Raw genomic sequence first — 17,888 nt, 5'->3', positions numbered from 1 at the left:
CTAAATTTGATACCTTAATTATGTCTTTTTTTTTTTTTTAACCCATTAATAGAATTGCAAAGATGTGCCACCAGTGGAAAAGATTATAAAACTTCTCCCTAGCAGTCATGTTGCAAGACTACAGGTCTTAAGTATGAATGGACAAAAAGCTCTTCAGATTAAACATCAGGATGAAATTAGTTGTGTTGCTGGCCAAGTCATGAACAAACTTATATTTCAGATGTATGATGAAGCAGAAAGGGAAATACCCATAACTGCAGCTGCTGCAGAAAAGGTCAAGGCAAGTACTTTCAAGTAAATAGCAGCATCATATGGGGGAGAAATACAAAACTGATACCCTTAAAATCCATAAATGTCAGACTGCTAAATAATATTCCTCAAAACTGTAGTAGTAAACATGAAAACTTAACTCTCCTCTTAATTATTTTTTCAAATATTTTTATTAATTAAATGTGAAGTGCTTCAGGGTAATATTATGAAAAGCAGGTTAGTGATTTCAGTGCTTCTCCTAAATGAGTAAAATAATTATCACATAGTTATAATTCCTCAAATCCAGGGTCTTCCCAACATTTAGGAACTTTGAATAGGGATGTTCCCCATGAAGGCTTGCTTGCCTATATTATCCCCCTGTTGGTGTACTTATGTGGAACCTAAGACAAACATAGAGATTCACCAAATATATCACACTTGTATCTTTCCTAACTCAAGTTCAGTGAGGGAAACCTAATGTATGTTTTGATCTGCTTGGGGCTTTTTTTCAGGTAATTGACTCTATTTCAGCAGATAGCATTGGTTACTGCTGGGAAATGTCCAGGCTTTCCATTGGAAGCTGCTATTGCCTGTATGTTACATCAGCATATTTAGAATGCCTACAAGATATATTACGTAGCTAGTCATTTATAATTTAGCTTTTGATTAATTTATAAAATTTTAATTTTAGGTTAACTGGACACCTCAAATTGACAGAGAGCTGTTGATGCAGGGATTATTACCTGATGTAAAAGTACCAACTTCAGTAAAAGATGTGCGTTACTGCCTAATTACTTACCTCGATGAGCACGTGTCTTTGGAAAGTGCATTCACAGTCAGGTTTGTTCATTTGATATATTTCTTTATTAATCATGTTATTGGCATAGCATTGTAGATCTCATTACTTTGGGTAAAACAAAAGTCTTTCTACAGAAACTGAAATAATGAAAGTAGTTGGCAAATTAACAAGAGAATGTCAGCTTGGGAAATGGGAAGGGTTTGTGTAAATTTATTACATGTGAGAGCATTACCTATGTGAAGGACTCCATTGTGATTACTGGCTGGCATCCAGCCCTGTAATCACTTGTATAAATATACATACACTGAAGAAGAGTACTGATGTTTTTGTAAACATTTGCTCACAGAATAAGTAGTTGTGCTGAGGAGTTAGGTGACTGGTGACTGAAGAAAAAGAAATGTCCCTGCAAAGTTAGTTCTCATCTGGCTTCTCAGTCAAAACTGACAGGCTGTAAATTGAACTTTAAAACTACCTGCTTATCACTCTTAGTGGGGTTAAGACTTGTATCTTATAAAGTTTATTAAGAGGAATCTGATTCTAAATTACTTCACTGTATTGCATATGATTTTAATACGTTAAAATTAATTAATCCACAGTACTTTGATGCCAGGGTTAAATTTGCAGCAATTAGTCATTTAATAGATCTGCAGTAGGAAAATAAAATGTACTAAATGACCAAGCATTAAGATTCTTTAAGATATTTATCATGCCTGCTATTACGTTATATTTACCTTTATGAGAGAAATAAGTCAATTTTCATATTCTCAGACCAGTTCCTGATGAACCCAAACACATTAAATGTAAACTAAAAGGCTCAAACACACTGCAGATGGGTGAAGAACTGCAGAGTGAAATCGGTGAGTGCATATCCTTCTTTTTTGCATCTTCATTTTCTTCTAAGATACATTTCTTTTTCTTGGCAGTTTGTTAAGACTGTTATATATACAGATGTCATCAAGAGTAAATGACCTTCAACTAATTTAATAGAAAAAACAGGTTTACAGTCTCATTCACAGAAAGATAATCAGACTTTTAAATTGCCATTTTACAATTCTGGAGTTACTCTCTGATAAAATTTGCCTTTTACATGCTTAGTTCAAATAGTTCATAAATTTTTGTTTAGTTAATGTATTCTGAAATCTCAAAGGCCATAACAGCATTCAGACTATTGCTAAGGCATGGACTTCAAAGTGACATGTTTTGAGGTTAACTTTAACCTAAGAGGAAGGCATGTTAGAGATCAATCTTCTCATTCTCCTTTGGTTTCTGGTATGCAGTTGCCACATGACATACTGAGAAATTAAGTATTCTTATAGTATTTTGGGACATTAAAACTTGTGTGTGAATGAAGAAAGCACATAGAACAAAAAGAGATAGAAAAGAAAAAGAAGTTGAAAAAAGATTTCCACGTTAAGATTTATTTTCTTTGAACTTTTTGGTAAGAAATAATCTTTTTATTCAAAGAAGGGGGAAGCACAAATATGGGATATAACTATATAGATACATTTGGTTTATACCCACAAGACTGGGGGTTCTTACCAATGTATATGAGAACCTGAAGAAAGTCTAAAGAAGTTGGAACTGGGCTTTTCCTAAGTGTGTTCAGAGACAGTAAATAGAGGCAGTGGGCACCAAGTGAAACATGGGATGTTCCTCCTGAACATCAAGAAACACTTTTTCACTATGACAGTGACTGAGTACTGCCACAGATTGCCCAGAATTTGTGGAGTCTCTCTCATTAGAGATACTCAGAAGCTGCCTGTCTGCAACTGGCTCAGTTGAGCAGGGAGTTTGAACCAGGTGACATTCAGAAATACCTTCCAGCCTCAGCCTATGATTTAGTAATAGTTATTTAAATTTTCTTTATATTGTGTCTGTGTTGTATATGTTTATATTCCGTATGGTGTATAATGCTTCATTAAAACAGCTGCTGAGGCAGTCATCCTAATAATCATTTTAATCATCATCATATTTTTTAACAGATGTAATGATTACAGATCAGTTTGGAAATCAGGTTCAGACAGTGACATCTGCATGTGTAAATTCCCTAGGAGTTTCTGGGCCTGGACTTGATAAATCAAATTTGAAAGTAACTTGGCAGGTATTTATAACATGTCATATAGTTTATTTCTTTGTGGCATTTGTGTGGTAATTGTCTTAATTCTGTTACATAGAATTGAACCAAAATTGTGGAAAAGTAGTCAAATTATACACTAGTTGGTCACTTAAAGCATTAAAATTCTATGATCCTATTCTAAGGAACACAGCTGCATCTGTTAAAAACCTTATTACTGCTGCAGCTGTACAATGTGGAGGCCAGTTCACTCTGTGCTTGTGTCAGGCTTGCTTTGTTTCTAGATCTTTGTTCTATATATTTTCTTCTATCTTGCTTTTGGTCTTTTCTTCTGTGGTTTTTTATGTTGGTACAGTTGATTTTAAGCTCTTTTGAAGAACCTTGTAGAACGGACTAGTATCTATACCTTTTAAATTACACTGGATATAACCTGAAAAACAGGTTTCTGAGAAATTCTTGAGTTTGAAATGGGTCACTTCTTAGTCATAAAGTTAATTTAAATTTTACAGAAGGAATTGAACTTTATATAGCTTAATTTTTAGTCCATTGGTCCACTGTCTCACAGTAAAAATACCAAACAGTATTAATAACATAAATGCTGTATGGAAAAAATTCTAATAAATTTTACTTTGCTTTATTTGTTCTTGATAAAATCTTCTTTGTTTCTCAATAGGAAAGTACTCAAACAATGAAAGTAAAAGGTATTAGATATAAACCCTGTTTACTTGGAAGCAAAGAATTGTGCTTTGCTTGGCGTGAATTTTCTGACTTTATCAGAGTGAATTTAATAGCAGGATCCCCAGCTAAATTGCAGTTTGTTGATTGGCCAGAGTTAGAAAAGGTAAGTTGAACAATTGTGCTTTGAAAGAAAGCAACATGATCTCTAGTCAAGTATTTTCATTCCATTTTTCATGCAATAGCTAACTACATTAGCCTTTTAAAAGTAAACTTATTTTGGAGTAATCTAAATCATATGTGTATGTTTACAACCTTAAGTGTTGTAAACCTTATTCTGCCCCATTTGCCTTTCTGCAGATAGTGTAACTTTTCTTTGGTGCAGTAAATTTACTGTGGGCTGGATCCTGACAACCATCTTTCACTGCTGTTTTCCAGTGATACAACCCTTAGTGGTAATAATGGCTGGCAGCTCATCTCTCTCTCTTACTGGGTTTTTTTTATGTTCAGTATGTAGGATGGCAGTCTCAGATTTACTTCAGTTTGCAAGTGTTTACTGTCAGAAAGTAAACACTTAGAGAGAATGAAGTACAGGACTTAAAGGAAGTGGCTGGAGTGTTTTGGTGTTGTGCATCTATTTACCTTGGGTTTTTAAAATTATTTTTCAGTGTTTATTGTGGCTATTCAAATAACAGTACTTCTTGCAGAAACTTGAATATAAAAAATTGAAAGCAGAAAAAAGAAAATTGTATCTCTCAATAGAGGACAGGAATCAATATTGGTGTTTTGGGAAAATGGAGAAGGAAGTTACTGAAGAAAATGAAGCAAAAGTTTCAGGGAGTCACATAACTGGTTTTTTTCTCTAGGCAGCTGTTTAAGTTATCAGAAAATAAATGTTATAAGCCATAGCTCTTCCTACAACAAGAACATTGATAAGACTTTCCAGAATTATGTCCTTCCTTTTATTTGCATCAACATGAGTAACCCATGCCATTTAATTCAAGTAGTGCATTTTATTCTAAAAAGAGAATATAAAGTCTAGAAATGCATTCCTGCATGCCATTCAGTTATGGTCTAGCTGTTCTGAGAGACAAATAGTATAGGAAAGGGTGGGCACTGTTGCTCTGGGGTTTCCTGAACTGCTGTGAATGTCCAAGATATGTACTGTTGAATATCATTTGAGTATAGTGTATTTGTATCTCTTCCAGCCTGTTGCAGTGATTAATGGTAGAGAATTGCAGAGGCCCCTAATTGTTCAGTTGTGTGATCAGTGGGGAAATCCAGCTCCTGAACCTAATGTCAAAATCAGCCTCACAAAGAGTAACAACTTAAAGGTAAACATTAGCCGTATTAAGTGAACTTTGTTTAACACAAATTTTGTTGTCATGTCTATGGTATGTTAATTTTCAGGACATTTTTGTAAATCTTAATAAAATATTGTAAGAGCACAAAAGAATAACTTATCTAGTAGAAGAACAGTGGCAACAAATAACATAAATAGGTCCAAGGACAAAAACCACAAATATAACAAAATTCAGGTAGGACAGGGTCTGAGTATAATTCAAATACATTCCAGATCTTCTACAGAACCTTTTTCCAATTTTGCATGCACAGCATGCCACCACATCCCTCATGTTATCAGAGGTTATTTACTGAATTATAGTAATGACAATGATACAGTCTCAACTAGCAATCAAATAATTTTTATCTGATCGTTCTTTGGTTTTTATTCCTGAATGTATGACTTACTGGTCTGTATGTAAAGCTGGTCAGCAGGTTTGGGCCCTACTTGATTATCCTGTGAAAAGCATTGGCAGGATAAATGAAATTAAAACATTGATGATGAAAATCTAGCCCAGATTTAAGTGCTTACTGTCTGTTCCATAAGTGAGGTATGAGTATCAGGTGGTTTTCACATCGGTCTGTAAAAAGGAAATATGCCATTTATTAAAATTTTATTCCTGTTTTTAAACAAGAAAAATCAAGCTGTCAAACATTTTTACCTGTCAGTTCAGAGACTGTTATATTGAATATATATATGTTATCAACACAGTATATATTCATCCTCCTCTGGACATAACATTTTTTCATTCAGAGCTGGTCTTGTTCCCTTTTTGTTCCTGCTTGCCATGCATTTGCATTCCTCAGTTTTCTCAGAATAACCAACAGCCAAGAACCTTCTTTTGTTCACTTCAGAGCTGTGCCACAACCTTAGCTTTTGCCCAGTTTCACTATGCTATTATTACTGTTTTTAATGGGGTATTTTGAAGTAGATTTCTTGATATCCTGAACATTTTTTTTCTGTCTTTTTTTACTATCTTGCCGTAGAAGCCTGCCTCAGAGTTTGGGGATTTTTTTCTTTGCCTCAGCTACTGCCTTTATGGTGTCAGCTGAAGCTCACTATGGGTTCTAGTTATGTTGTTCTTGAGAGAAGACACAACCTTGGCAGTAGCATTGCATGGTTGTGCTGCCTGGTCAAAGAGATGTTGTGATGGCATGCTGTGTCTTTTCAGATTTTATGCCTTTCCAGGGGGCACCAGCAGCATGTCTTAGAGTCCGCATGTTCTTTAGCTTAGTGCAGTGTGTCCAGGAGAAAGTGTTCTGAACCCAAGGTGGATCATTGTTATGAATTGTTTATTACGGCATGCTCTGCCTTGGCATTTCCAATAGGTTGTATGCATGTTTTACCAAAAGAAATGAGAAGCTTTTGGGAACAGAAATTCTCAAATAAGATGTTCTCTGTATTTCAGGTTCCACCTTTTAAGTCTCCAAAGCCTGATACTATGCAGTTGCAGCATGCATTCCCTGTACTCCTTTATCTTACAGATCCAAAACTGAATGAGAACTGGAGAAATACTGTAACAGGCACTAAATAGTTTGTAGAAGGCTTTTGGATCTGAAAATACACTCAGATTAACATCTGCTATAGATTATATAATAACATCAGTAGCAATCTAAAAAAATAACACTTACAAAATATTTTAATATATTAATGAAGAAAAATATCCTAGTTCAGATGAAGTGATTGCTTTTAAAAACTGGCAGAGAATTTGAAACCTCTTCCTTAAAATTTTCTTGATAACACTTTATCTTTCCCTAACTTACAGTGCAAAAATTTAGTTATAGCTCAAATTAACACAGTATGCAGGCAAATGAGATAAACATTTTATCCTAAGACTATTTCTGTATCATTGAAAGATTTTTTTTTTTTTTTTGACAGCTTATGCCTTCAAACCAGCAGCATAAAACAGATGATACTGGTAGGGCTAACCTGGGAGTTTTTAGTATTCATGCACCTAGGTAAGTAGTGAAAACCAGATGGATTTCATAAAGTACTACCAAGTATTAATCTAGAGCTAAGATTTACTATTTGTATGCAGGTGGATGGATAGATAGTTACTTATAAAATACTAAGTACTTAACTAAATAAAATTCAGTAGCTGCTTCTTTTGATCTAGTGAGAAGCTGCTGCTGTGATTTTCTGAATCTTGTTTTTTTCTGGTGATGGTAAACCTTGTTATTTTAAACCTGCACTTAGTGCAAGTGATATTGTAGACTACTTTAAAGTTTTGAAATGTAGATTCTTCAGGTGTCCAGTTCCAGACACTATGCTTTTAAAGTAGGAACACATTGTAAGAGGGTTTAGATCCCGCTTTCTCTGTGTGCTAATTTTAAATAGATGTATTTCATTTTTCCTATTTTCAATTCAACTGCTCAAGTCTCATTTCCATCAGATGTATGTCCTATGGCTCCTGCTTCTTCATCTTGTGCTTCTTCATGCTTACTTCATGTATAGCTTCCCTTACACACTTATGTCCCATATGGCTTTTCAAATTCATCATTTCCTCGTATTCACAGTTCTGCAACCCACTCCTTCTACCTCTGAGTTTTTGGAGCAAGACTGGGTTGGCTTTAGGTTATTTTGAAGCTAGCAATAAGTGCTTGTTCTTTGTAATAAAATATGGAGGATTTGACCTATAATACTCTTGCATTTGGAAATTTAAAACAGTATTGTTTTAAATGCTGTTGATGGTGCTCAGTGTGTTTAAAATGTCTGTGACCTGGTAGAAGGATGATGAATATTATTTGTCAGTTTACTACTGGAGGTTAGAAACAAGTGTGACATCATACTATTTACAGCGTAATTAAAACTGGCTGGGAAGTACAGTGTCTGTGCAGTTAAATACTATATTCCCAGTTATAATTTTTTAAAAACTGGGAATTTTTGAAAAAAAACTTGAAATTTAAGCTTTTAATACTGTAAAGAAAATTAGTTATTTGATAGCATTGAAGACATATACTTTCAGTGTACTTTGCTGTATGTGAATGGTACTGGGATTCGCTCTTTGGAAACTTGACAAAGCAGAATGCTCCTCACCATTTTACCTGCTTTATGCTTTACTGTCTTCTATTTGAAGCTGTAGTTGCTAGTGTCTTACAAGCAATAAAACATGGTCAAAATAATGAAATATTAACACAAAATTAAATTTAGTAAGTTAGTATCTTAAGAATAACTTAAACTCATGTCTTATCTAACATGGCATTAACAGTTCCTTTTTTTTCTTCTGTTTACTACTGCATTGCTAGATAGTGCTTAGCATGCTTTCATGTACATTATTCGGACTTGAAGCCAGTTGAAAACTGTCTTTTCAGAAGAGATTTTACATCTGTTTTTATGATTTCTGTATATTGCAGAGGAGAGCACATTTTACAGGTTAAAGCCTCATACAACAAGGCCATATTAGATTGTCTTGTAATCACAATAAATGTCCTGCCTGATCCTGAGAAACCTGTCTGCCTGAATGTTAAATACGACAAAAGTCCTTCTTTTCCAGCAGGAGGTACCTTTCCTGGTAAGTATAAGAATTTTTGGTGGAAGCCAATCACTCAAGACTTTTGAAAACATTTGAAAAGCTATTTTGGTGGTTTGCCTACTGTATTGTGTTTTTTTGTTTTTTCTGGTCTGTTTTCTCAGTTCTTTGTAACAGCTGTGTCCGAGATGTAACACTTGGACAGAAGAAATATGTAGGTCATCTTTGGAAAGCATTTCAAAAGACCTCTTATTTATTTGTTCCAAATTGTTCCTTTTATCTATCTAGAAATGGTAAAATTACAGACTCTCTTTTCTGTCTTATTAAAATATGATCTGAACTAGTTCATGTATGTTTTTCCTCATCTCTTTCTCTGGAATAGTAGCAAAGGAAATAGCTACGAAATTCTAGACCAACTGTGAGCCAAGACAAACCAAAAGTAATCAGCAGGAGGACAACACAAAATACTCTTTTCTCCTGCTGTATTCTCTCACAAATGTGTTGTTTCTTGGCTGTCATAACTTGATCAGCCAACATTTTTATGGCAAGAGGTTTTTGTTTTTTAAAATACTTCATATCGTGTTATGACCTTTATTAAATTCACAAGGTATTTTAATTTTTCCTGGAGGAATCATAAAATGACAGAGTGGTTTGGGTTGGAAGGGATCTGTAAAATCATCTACCTCCAACCCCCCTGCCAAACAGACATTTTTCAAATGTAGCGTGTAGTGTAAATCAACCAGGCTTTTATTTAAGAAGGAGAATTAAACAGCTTCTTCAGGACAATATATATAGTATATATCACATTAAATTTTAAAATTAAATAATAAATTCTGTATTAACAGCCTCATATTATTAAGTAAATAAAATAACTTCCTAATTATTTGATTTACTGTTGATCTCAGGTATACCTGAGGGCAGACACTGTAATCTTGGAGGGGATCATGCCTGAATTTTTCATGCACATCTAGTCATAGTCCTTCCTTAAAGTGCAAAATTCAGTCCTGCATGAACAGTGCAAGTTCATTTACATGCATTAAACCTATTTGCTTTGTTCATATTCTGAACTAGAAGAAGGGTAGCTTTGTTCTTGTTTGGATTCCATTTCCTTAACATCACTAGACTTTCTATGGGATATACAGGAAAAGTGAAATTTTTCATACTGGGATATAAAATGGCAGATATTTTGACTGTAAAGGCAGTCATCTAGAGTGAAATGTCTCCCTGTAGCCTATTTCTAACAGATACAACTGTGTGATCCTAGTCTGTAAGAAATAAAGCACTTGTGAAGGAAGAGGGGGATTTGCATTTCCGGTCCTTGAAGGAAGGAATCACTTACTTAATTGGCTACTAGTACTCATTCCTGAGAGCAAGAAGCAGCCTGCTGTGCTGTTTTGATAAGAATGATAATTTGAGAAAGGCAGACTTGAAATTTTACCTTTTTTTTTTTAAAGCTGTCATAAAGTAGGTGTTTGGTGTTTCCTAAGGATTGTTACCTGGTCTAATGACAGGGATAAGGAAGAAGGTTTTTCATGCTTGATTTGAAATTCTTGGTGGTTTTGGCTCCTTTTGAAATGCTTGTTTTGTACATTTTTTTTCTCTTAAGTATGAGGGAGACACAGAAATAAATGAAGTTTCAGCTGCTTAATTCTGAACAAAAACAGTCTTCAAAACATGTTTTTCATCCTACAGATTTTATGGTTAGTGTTCTTTCTGAAGATGACACCATTATTAAAAATATTAATCCAGCACGGATTACTATGAAAATGTGGGAAGCACAGAGCAGCCGGGTTAGGACACCAATTGATGTAAGTCAGCAAAATGCATTTTCAAAATGGGTATGAAAATGCCAGCATAGAACAAACATACTTTTAGTACAAGCTGTCTTTCATTTGACAGATCTGTGTCCTGTTCTAGATTTTAAGTAACAAATATTGGAGATTAACTCTACATGTTTTATCAGTGTCTATCCTGTTACAAATTGTCAGATTGGCCAAGCATCAGTACTATGGTAATGACAAAAATGTTGCTGTTCTGTTGTTTTATCAGTGTCTGTCCTATTACAAGTTGTCAGATTGGCTAAGCATCAGTACTATGGTAATGATAAAAATGTTACTGTTCTGTAAAAGCTAACTCATAGCAGGGAGAGTATTAGAAGTAACCACATTGAATTTTGCAAAGAAAAGACTGTGAGAATTAAGAACATTAAATTAATTTCTAAAATACAGGCAGTCTCACTGACTGTCGGCTATCAGTACTGCAAATCATTAAAACTTCATAGCATATTACAAGTTAAGTACTTTCAGTATATTGCATTAAATTTTTTGCATCTGTACAGGTTATAACGTTTAGCTGTAGTAAAGTGAAGGATGACAAGGAGGATGGCTTCTTCTACTTCAGGTATAATAGCATTTATTCTATAATTACTCATGGAACTTGCTATACAAAATACATAGTTTGAAATAGAAAGAAGAGTATGTTTTGATAATAACAGTCCATCACACAATTAATATGATACAGAAGAGGTAAAAGATACTAGCAAGATGCACTGAGATGAAGATTGTATTCTTTCCTAGATACTTTTGACATTTGTAGAATCAGAGAGTAGAGAAGAAAGGAGTCTAAGGTAAAATTAGAATACATTTTGAGAAACACTAGCAATGAGAGAACTAAATCATCAGCTTGTAACTTATACAGTAACTCTCTTTAATTCTTTTCAATGTTGCTTTAACTACTGTAGAATTCCAGGCTGGACAAAGCAGACTTATTACCTTCTCTAGCTGTGCATCAATCCTGGGCCATGACCTTGGTCCTGTTAGTAATCATTCCTTGGGCTACTTATTCCAAAATAGTGTTTTAAATGAATGGTGTCAGAACTAGAGCTCATCATAAGCTGCCACATTCTTTCTACATCTATTTCTAGTAGGCAATCTATGGGATTAGCTAAATAGCTATGGTACTGGCTATTGAGTCAAGCTTTTGCCTCCTGGGAGTGGGCTTTTCTTGGCATAGGTAGTTTACTAGTTGTCCACAAATGTCCAGAATTAAAACTCCCAACATTACTGAAAAATTTGAAAAAAGAGTAGACACTGTCCATTAGCAGCCCTTGTAAGAAAGTACATTTTACTTGTTTCTGCCTGTGTCTGTGGCATCGCTGTCTACCAAGTGACTTTCTCTCAATATTTCCTGTTCTTGGCACACTCTCAGATGGTTTTCATCTGTTTATTGCCAGTCAGTAATATGGATGCCATTATGCAGTCTTAAACAACTTCCATAGCAATTGTGTCATTTCTTCTTTTTCTAAAGCCTCTGTCTGTCCAGCCATGAGATCCTTAGTTGATTATTTACTAATTAGTGTTTTAATGTACCCTGACAAGGCAGATGCTACTGTCAATCTTAAGCTAGATAAAATGCAGAAAAGAATTGTTGCTTCTGTATGTGAAATCTAAAAAAGGAAAAGTCATGGTCTGTTCTAGAAATGATAAAGCTTTGGGATTTCATTTTTTTCCAAGCTAAGCATTCTAAGGAATCTTGCATATTATTACTTCCCAAACAAAATCAGAATAAATAAATTACTTAATGTTGACAAAACAGTTAAACTGCTGTATGTTGAAAACAAGAATCATTAATCAGTTCAAGAATGCCACATATCATGCTTGGAGAAATACCTGCATCTTGGCTGTTTACATCTCTTCAAAAGTTTATAAGCATTTTTAAGTCACTATTGTCCCTTACTGAATATTGCAAAGGTCCTCTGGATGCCATGTGGCCTTCTTTACTGGATGAATTTATAGCAGCAGAACCTCAGGTGTCTGGGCTTTTCTTCATTTTTTGGTGGTAGGGGTTCTTTGCCAGTAATCTACACTCTGGAGTGCTGTAAGGTAGAAGGAAAACTCCTTATTTCTCTCTCATTATACTCAGCCTTGATCAGTGGTCCAAGTTACCAAACTTTGTACAATCTGACTAAGGGAAGAACTAGATACTCTGATTTTAAGAAAATTTTATTAAATTTGGAGAGAAATGATTGTTGTTTCAGATCTAGACATATCTATGTTTTGTTCTGGTAGCTTTATGAAAATTCTGAATAGGAAATTAAATGGTGTAGACTTGCAGATTTCTGAACAATAAATCCATGACAAACTTCCTGTCATCTAGACGAGACAAACTCTTGGAGGAGACTTCCCTCATTCAAGCTTCCAAAAGCCTTACTCTAATTCTTGAGGAATTTTGATGGCCTTCTTGCTGAAGGAGTATTATGCCTTAGTAGGGCTTTCTAAGTAATTCAGAGGACTACTCAGTTTTAATTGCTTGTGTACTTACGTATTTGTGATTATCATATTCTCATGTTTGGGTTTTATTTTTGGTTTTTCTAGGGATAAAGTGGTTCCGGAGCGAGTGGGCACTTACATCATCCAGTTTACCTTTGCTATGGATAAGATAAATATGCTCAACAGTGAACAGGTTTGTATCTATGATTAATTGCAAGTAGCCAAGAACACAAAATACAGAATCCTCTGGGTGAAGTGTTACAACACTTTGTAGGTACAGAATGGAAATACTTTCACTCATAAATTTTGAAAAAAAATTATTTTTATTTTTGATAGTTACTGATTTCAAACTGTTAATTATCAAAATATGTTTTCATTAACTGCTATAACCAACAATTTGACGGTATAACAGAGGTGCATAATTTGCAGCCTAGCAGAACTGCTAGGTTGTGCTAATTTATTTTGGGTCTGTCCATAAATTTCACATACATTTGTTTTAGTGTCTTTTGAGCAGCCCAACTGTGCAGGTGATTTGCTGTCAATTATATCAGTCTTTATTTTATTTTGTTTTGTCTCATTCTTCCTTCTTTTTCTGCTAGATTATAATTCAAGTTGTACCTAATGACCCTGTACGCTTGTTACCTGATTCTTTGCCAGCTACTCCAGCAGTTTCCAATGTCCGAGCTCTTACCAGCCGTACACTGGTCAAGGATTTATACCTCCATTTAATGGTAACTATACTTCCATACAAAATCATAATTAAGGAAATGTAGAAAAATGCTAAAACGAAACTGAATTTTGCTGTAAGGCATTGCTACAGTTTCTTTGCAGATTCACTTCATAAAAAAAGATGTTAATCAGTAGTCTTTCAGCATATGACAGGTTCATCTTCTTTCATTTACATACAGATGACCAAAACTGAAATGTTTGGTACTTGCTGTCAGGTATCTCAATTGAAATCCATATCTTGTTGCCACACAAAAAAATTGTTTCAAGAATAGATTTTAGTGGGAAAACATGTGTACAGCAAATGTTTCTCTCCATGATTTTTCCTCCCAGGTACAGTTTCTCTTAGAAGTCTTATATTACAAAAAATAAGGTTTCTTGAACTTTAATTAGTCACAGGGATAAAAGAAAATAATTTACCAGCTACCACAATAGCAAAGCAGACTCAGCTTCTGTAAAAGTAATTTAATTTAATCTCCAGTTAAAAACGATTTGTGTAATAAGAAACAAAGACCAAAAAACTGAAGCAATACCTTCTGCCCCACCCTTTCCTAGGCCCAGCTTTGTTCGAGATCCCTGCACCCTCACCCAGGCAGTTCAGGGGGATGGAGAGTAGGGGCTACAGTCAACCCATAACAGCTCCTCAGCTCTTTCCTTCCAGTGCTTTTTCCTCAGTTTCACTGTTCTAGTTGTGGGTCCCTTCGTGGACCACAGTCTTTCATGAACTGCTGCACTGTGAGCCCTTACCACAGGTTGCAGTTCAGGAATTATCAACCTGGTTTAGCATGGAGTCCTCCATGGGCTTCCATGTAGGTCTCTGCTCCACCGTGGTCCTTCATGGGCTACAGGGAAGTACCTGATCCTGTGTAGTTCCCCTGTGAGCTGCAGGGGAATTTTTGCTCTGGTGCCCCAAACACCTCTTGTGCTGTTCCTTCTTTCACCCTCTGCTGTTTTCTCTATTTTTTTTTTTTCATTCTTACCTGCCTCTGCATTTCTGCCCATTCTTAAATAGAAAGAAACACTATTTTGGCTGAGGGGCTCAGCTGTCCCTACAGGGTCAGCTGGAGCAGTGGCCATGTCCAGCCTCTCCTTACAGAGGCTGCCTCTGCAGATCCCCTCTGCAGAGACTGCTAGCACCTTGCATATAAATCCAGGGCAGTACAGGAATGGATTATTTAGTTCAGTCCCAAAATAACTTTCATTTCTTTTTTACTCACAGGATGAATACAACAACCACACTGGACTTGATCTAGCTGGCAGGATAATAGCAAAAATTAAAAGCCCTAATGAAGAAGATATAGAGATCCCGCAGTTTCAGGGGAAAGTCAGTACAGTAGAGTTTCCATTGGAGAGTGGATCAGCTGAAATTGTAAGTGACTGTAATACAGAGCTCCATGAGCACTGTGTCTAGTGAGGCTTATTTTCCTGCACTTTCAAAGTTATCTTATACTTCATTGTGCTCTATGGAGATTTAGTTTATATTGTATACTTATTTCCCTTAGAAATAAGTAGATTATTATTTCTTCTGTGTTTGGTTGTTGATTTTCAGAAAACCTGAAGGAAAGATGTTCTTTAAACAGTTTATCCTTTCCAAGTAAGGGAAGTACACATACTTTCAGTTAGGAACCAGGACATTGGAAAATCTAGGATAAACATTTTCTTAATTTGAATTTTGTATGTGAATAACACTTAAACAGTTTTTAGTTAAACCATTAATATCACCAGTATTTTACATTTTTTTTTATAATACTCTCAGGCTGTTAAGCTTAAGATCATTTAGACTTGGCTTCTTCATATATTTCTCATTAAATTTTGCTAGGCTCTTTTTTGTCTAAGTAGTGGTCATATATATACTTTGTAGAAAGGCATCCTACCCTCATTTGAAGAAGATAAAACTTCACCATTTTTCTTTATGCTTTGTTTCACTCATTAATGCACCTGGCTGTTAAAAATGCTTTCCTTATTTTGGTTTGAAACTCTGACATCATGCATACTCTGAAAGTACTGAATATTGTAGTCCCATCACTGCAGTCACTTTTTCTTCAACAAATTCAGATTGAATTTTTAAAACCTGTAAGTTCCATCTGTCACAGTTGCTATAAAATATAATACAAAGATACAGTATAAAATGTGCACATGCACAAAAACAGGAACTCTTCAAAATACACCAAAGAAAATCCAGCTGAATGTGGAGTTTCTTCTGAGTGGAATGGTCACAAACTCTGTCTACAATCTCAAGCCTACACAGAACTTCAGTTAATAGTATTCCTGTGGTGAAACAGTTGTATATTGATTTTTGTTTTCAACTTGAAATATCATATAAGAATGGCGGAGCAAAATGATACCCCTACTTCATTTGGTTGTCACGTATTTTAAAAGTCTGACATCCACAGAAGTCTTCAAACAGTTAGAAGATGTACCAAAGGAAGATCCAACTTTTTAAGGACCTTTTCTCAGCCACCTTTTCTAACTCGCTCTTTGGAAGTAGCTTTATGACAGACCAATATCAGTGTGTGCCAAATGGAGACAGATACTTCATAGCAATCCAAACAAATTCTCCAAATACATCTTGGAAATCACCACCATAGGATCCCAGTAGAATCCTAAAATCTGAAGATCCTACATAGAAACTTCTTCTTAATATATTTTATTCAGTACTTTGACTGCTTTTATGGAGCTACATATGTGAAACTGAATGATACAGCGTAAGTTATTCTCTGTCAATAACAGTCAAGGACAGAAACGTCTAGTTAACATGGCCAAATGTTATTAATCTGCCAAATTTCAGTCTACTCTAATCCATACAGAAAAGTGACAAAATATGTATGAAAAACAATCTAGTAAAATAACATGCAGGGACTGAACAGAGGTATCAGATAAAATTAATACAATGATTGGTTTATGGTACACTCTTGGGTTTCTCTGGTTTCTCTACCATGTTTCAGGAGTAATAAATTAATTGGTTTGTGAACACATTTTTCCCCAGGCACATGGGGTTAAGAAAAGGTGCAAAAGTATAGTTAAAGGATCAACTAAAACCATTGGTCTAACAAAACGCCCTGCAAATCTTGTATTTACCTGTGGTAACAAGGTGTAAATTGAACACCTTTACATGGGTAATAATAACCCCATATATGACCTGTGACAGTTCAGATAAAATGACTGGATAATTTCTAAGACGCCTTGCTAATGCAGAATTTTTTTTTTTTTTGGCTTATCTCCATGTAGTAGTAACTTCTTGATGTGTAATTGTGACCTAAATACTTCAGTTTTCCATCACTGACAAAGCTAACCTCTGTAATGCAGGGGAGCGTGTGTTAAGTTTCATGGTGTTTGGGGGTTGTTTGTTTGGCTTGTTTTGCCCTCCTCCCCCTCTTTTTTTTTTTTTTTTTGTGTAAGCCAATAGAGTATTTCTTTCTACTTAAACATTCCTGGTTTGGTGGGAGGCGGGGTTTGCATGCTTCTTCATTTTTATTACTATGATCTAAAGTGATTCTGCTGCTTTTGACAGTAACTTGTGTTCCCCAGTCATCCATGGGGACTAATTGCATTTCAGTGAAGTATCTCTTCCCCTTTTAGGCAGTTTTCAGGCATCTGGTTTATATTGAGTTCACTGACTTCAGACTACTCCCAAACCCTGTGTGGAAAGGATTTGTTGGTTGTTATGCTCTGTCCTTTTCATATAACTTGTAATGGGCAGGGGAAGGGACATACTCTTGTTCTTCAAGTATTTTGAAATTGTTCCATCTTGTTTGTAAAGACAGTTGTGTGCAATTAGCACAAATAATTAAAATGATAATCTGACATGTTTACCTCACAAGTTCAGGAATACTAAACTTGTTTAATGAAGAAAAATGTTAAGATTTTTGTTGGTATATATTTTCTAAGGAAAAGATATTTCCACTACAGACTTGTCCTGATAAAATATGTAGCTGCAATATTTTTGAAAGCTATGAAGACTATCTTTGAAGGTTATATATCTATCTCTTCTTTTAGGCTGCAACCACCTCTCTTGATTTGGCCAGTTGAGTAGCAATTTCTACATGTTAAAGGTGGAAACAGTATGAGTTTTATTATAAGAATTATTCATTTTATGCATGATACCTTTCCCAAAGTAGCAGCACATTTAGATAGTACCTTTACTAATTTTATTTCTGTTTACCCTTATGGTTTTATAATATTTCTCATCTTTATAAAGAAAGGCAAAGGATTTAGTATGTCTTTTCAATAAGGACTTGATAAGAAATGTTTATGATAGTGTTTGTATGTATATTGTTCATTCATTT

The 17,888-nt window shown here is 35.0% G+C and overlaps 1 protein-coding gene across 5 annotated transcripts in view; it reads left to right on the top strand.

Annotated features, from left to right (window-relative positions):
* Nucleotides 1-17,888, top strand: part of SMCHD1 (structural maintenance of chromosomes flexible hinge domain containing 1) — a 68,336-nt gene that overhangs the window by 38,988 nt on the left and 11,460 nt on the right. For all 5 annotated transcript variants that reach the window (XM_085571973.1, XM_021551571.4, XM_085571974.1 and 2 more), the window contains 13 exons: nucleotides 53-280; nucleotides 941-1,089; nucleotides 1,817-1,905; nucleotides 3,031-3,149; nucleotides 3,796-3,963; nucleotides 5,006-5,131; nucleotides 7,018-7,097; nucleotides 8,493-8,650; nucleotides 10,301-10,416; nucleotides 10,947-11,008; nucleotides 12,982-13,069; nucleotides 13,476-13,607; nucleotides 14,822-14,971. In XM_085571973.1, coding sequence (XP_085428099.1) covers nucleotides 53-280; nucleotides 941-1,089; nucleotides 1,817-1,905; nucleotides 3,031-3,149; nucleotides 3,796-3,963; nucleotides 5,006-5,131; nucleotides 7,018-7,097; nucleotides 8,493-8,650; nucleotides 10,301-10,416; nucleotides 10,947-11,008; nucleotides 12,982-13,069; nucleotides 13,476-13,607; nucleotides 14,822-14,971 — 1,665 coding nt within the window. The remainder of the gene's footprint in view (nucleotides 1-52; nucleotides 281-940; nucleotides 1,090-1,816; nucleotides 1,906-3,030; nucleotides 3,150-3,795; nucleotides 3,964-5,005; nucleotides 5,132-7,017; nucleotides 7,098-8,492; nucleotides 8,651-10,300; nucleotides 10,417-10,946; nucleotides 11,009-12,981; nucleotides 13,070-13,475; nucleotides 13,608-14,821; nucleotides 14,972-17,888) is intronic.

The sequence above is a fragment of the Lonchura striata genome, chromosome 2 (genome assembly GCF_050655825.1).
Source record: "Lonchura striata isolate lonStrDom1 chromosome 2, ASM5065582v1, whole genome shotgun sequence".
Lineage (NCBI taxonomy): Eukaryota > Metazoa > Chordata > Aves > Passeriformes > Estrildidae > Lonchura > Lonchura striata.
Note: the sequence above shows the minus strand (reverse complement) of the source record. Positions and strands in the feature narration are given on the sequence as shown.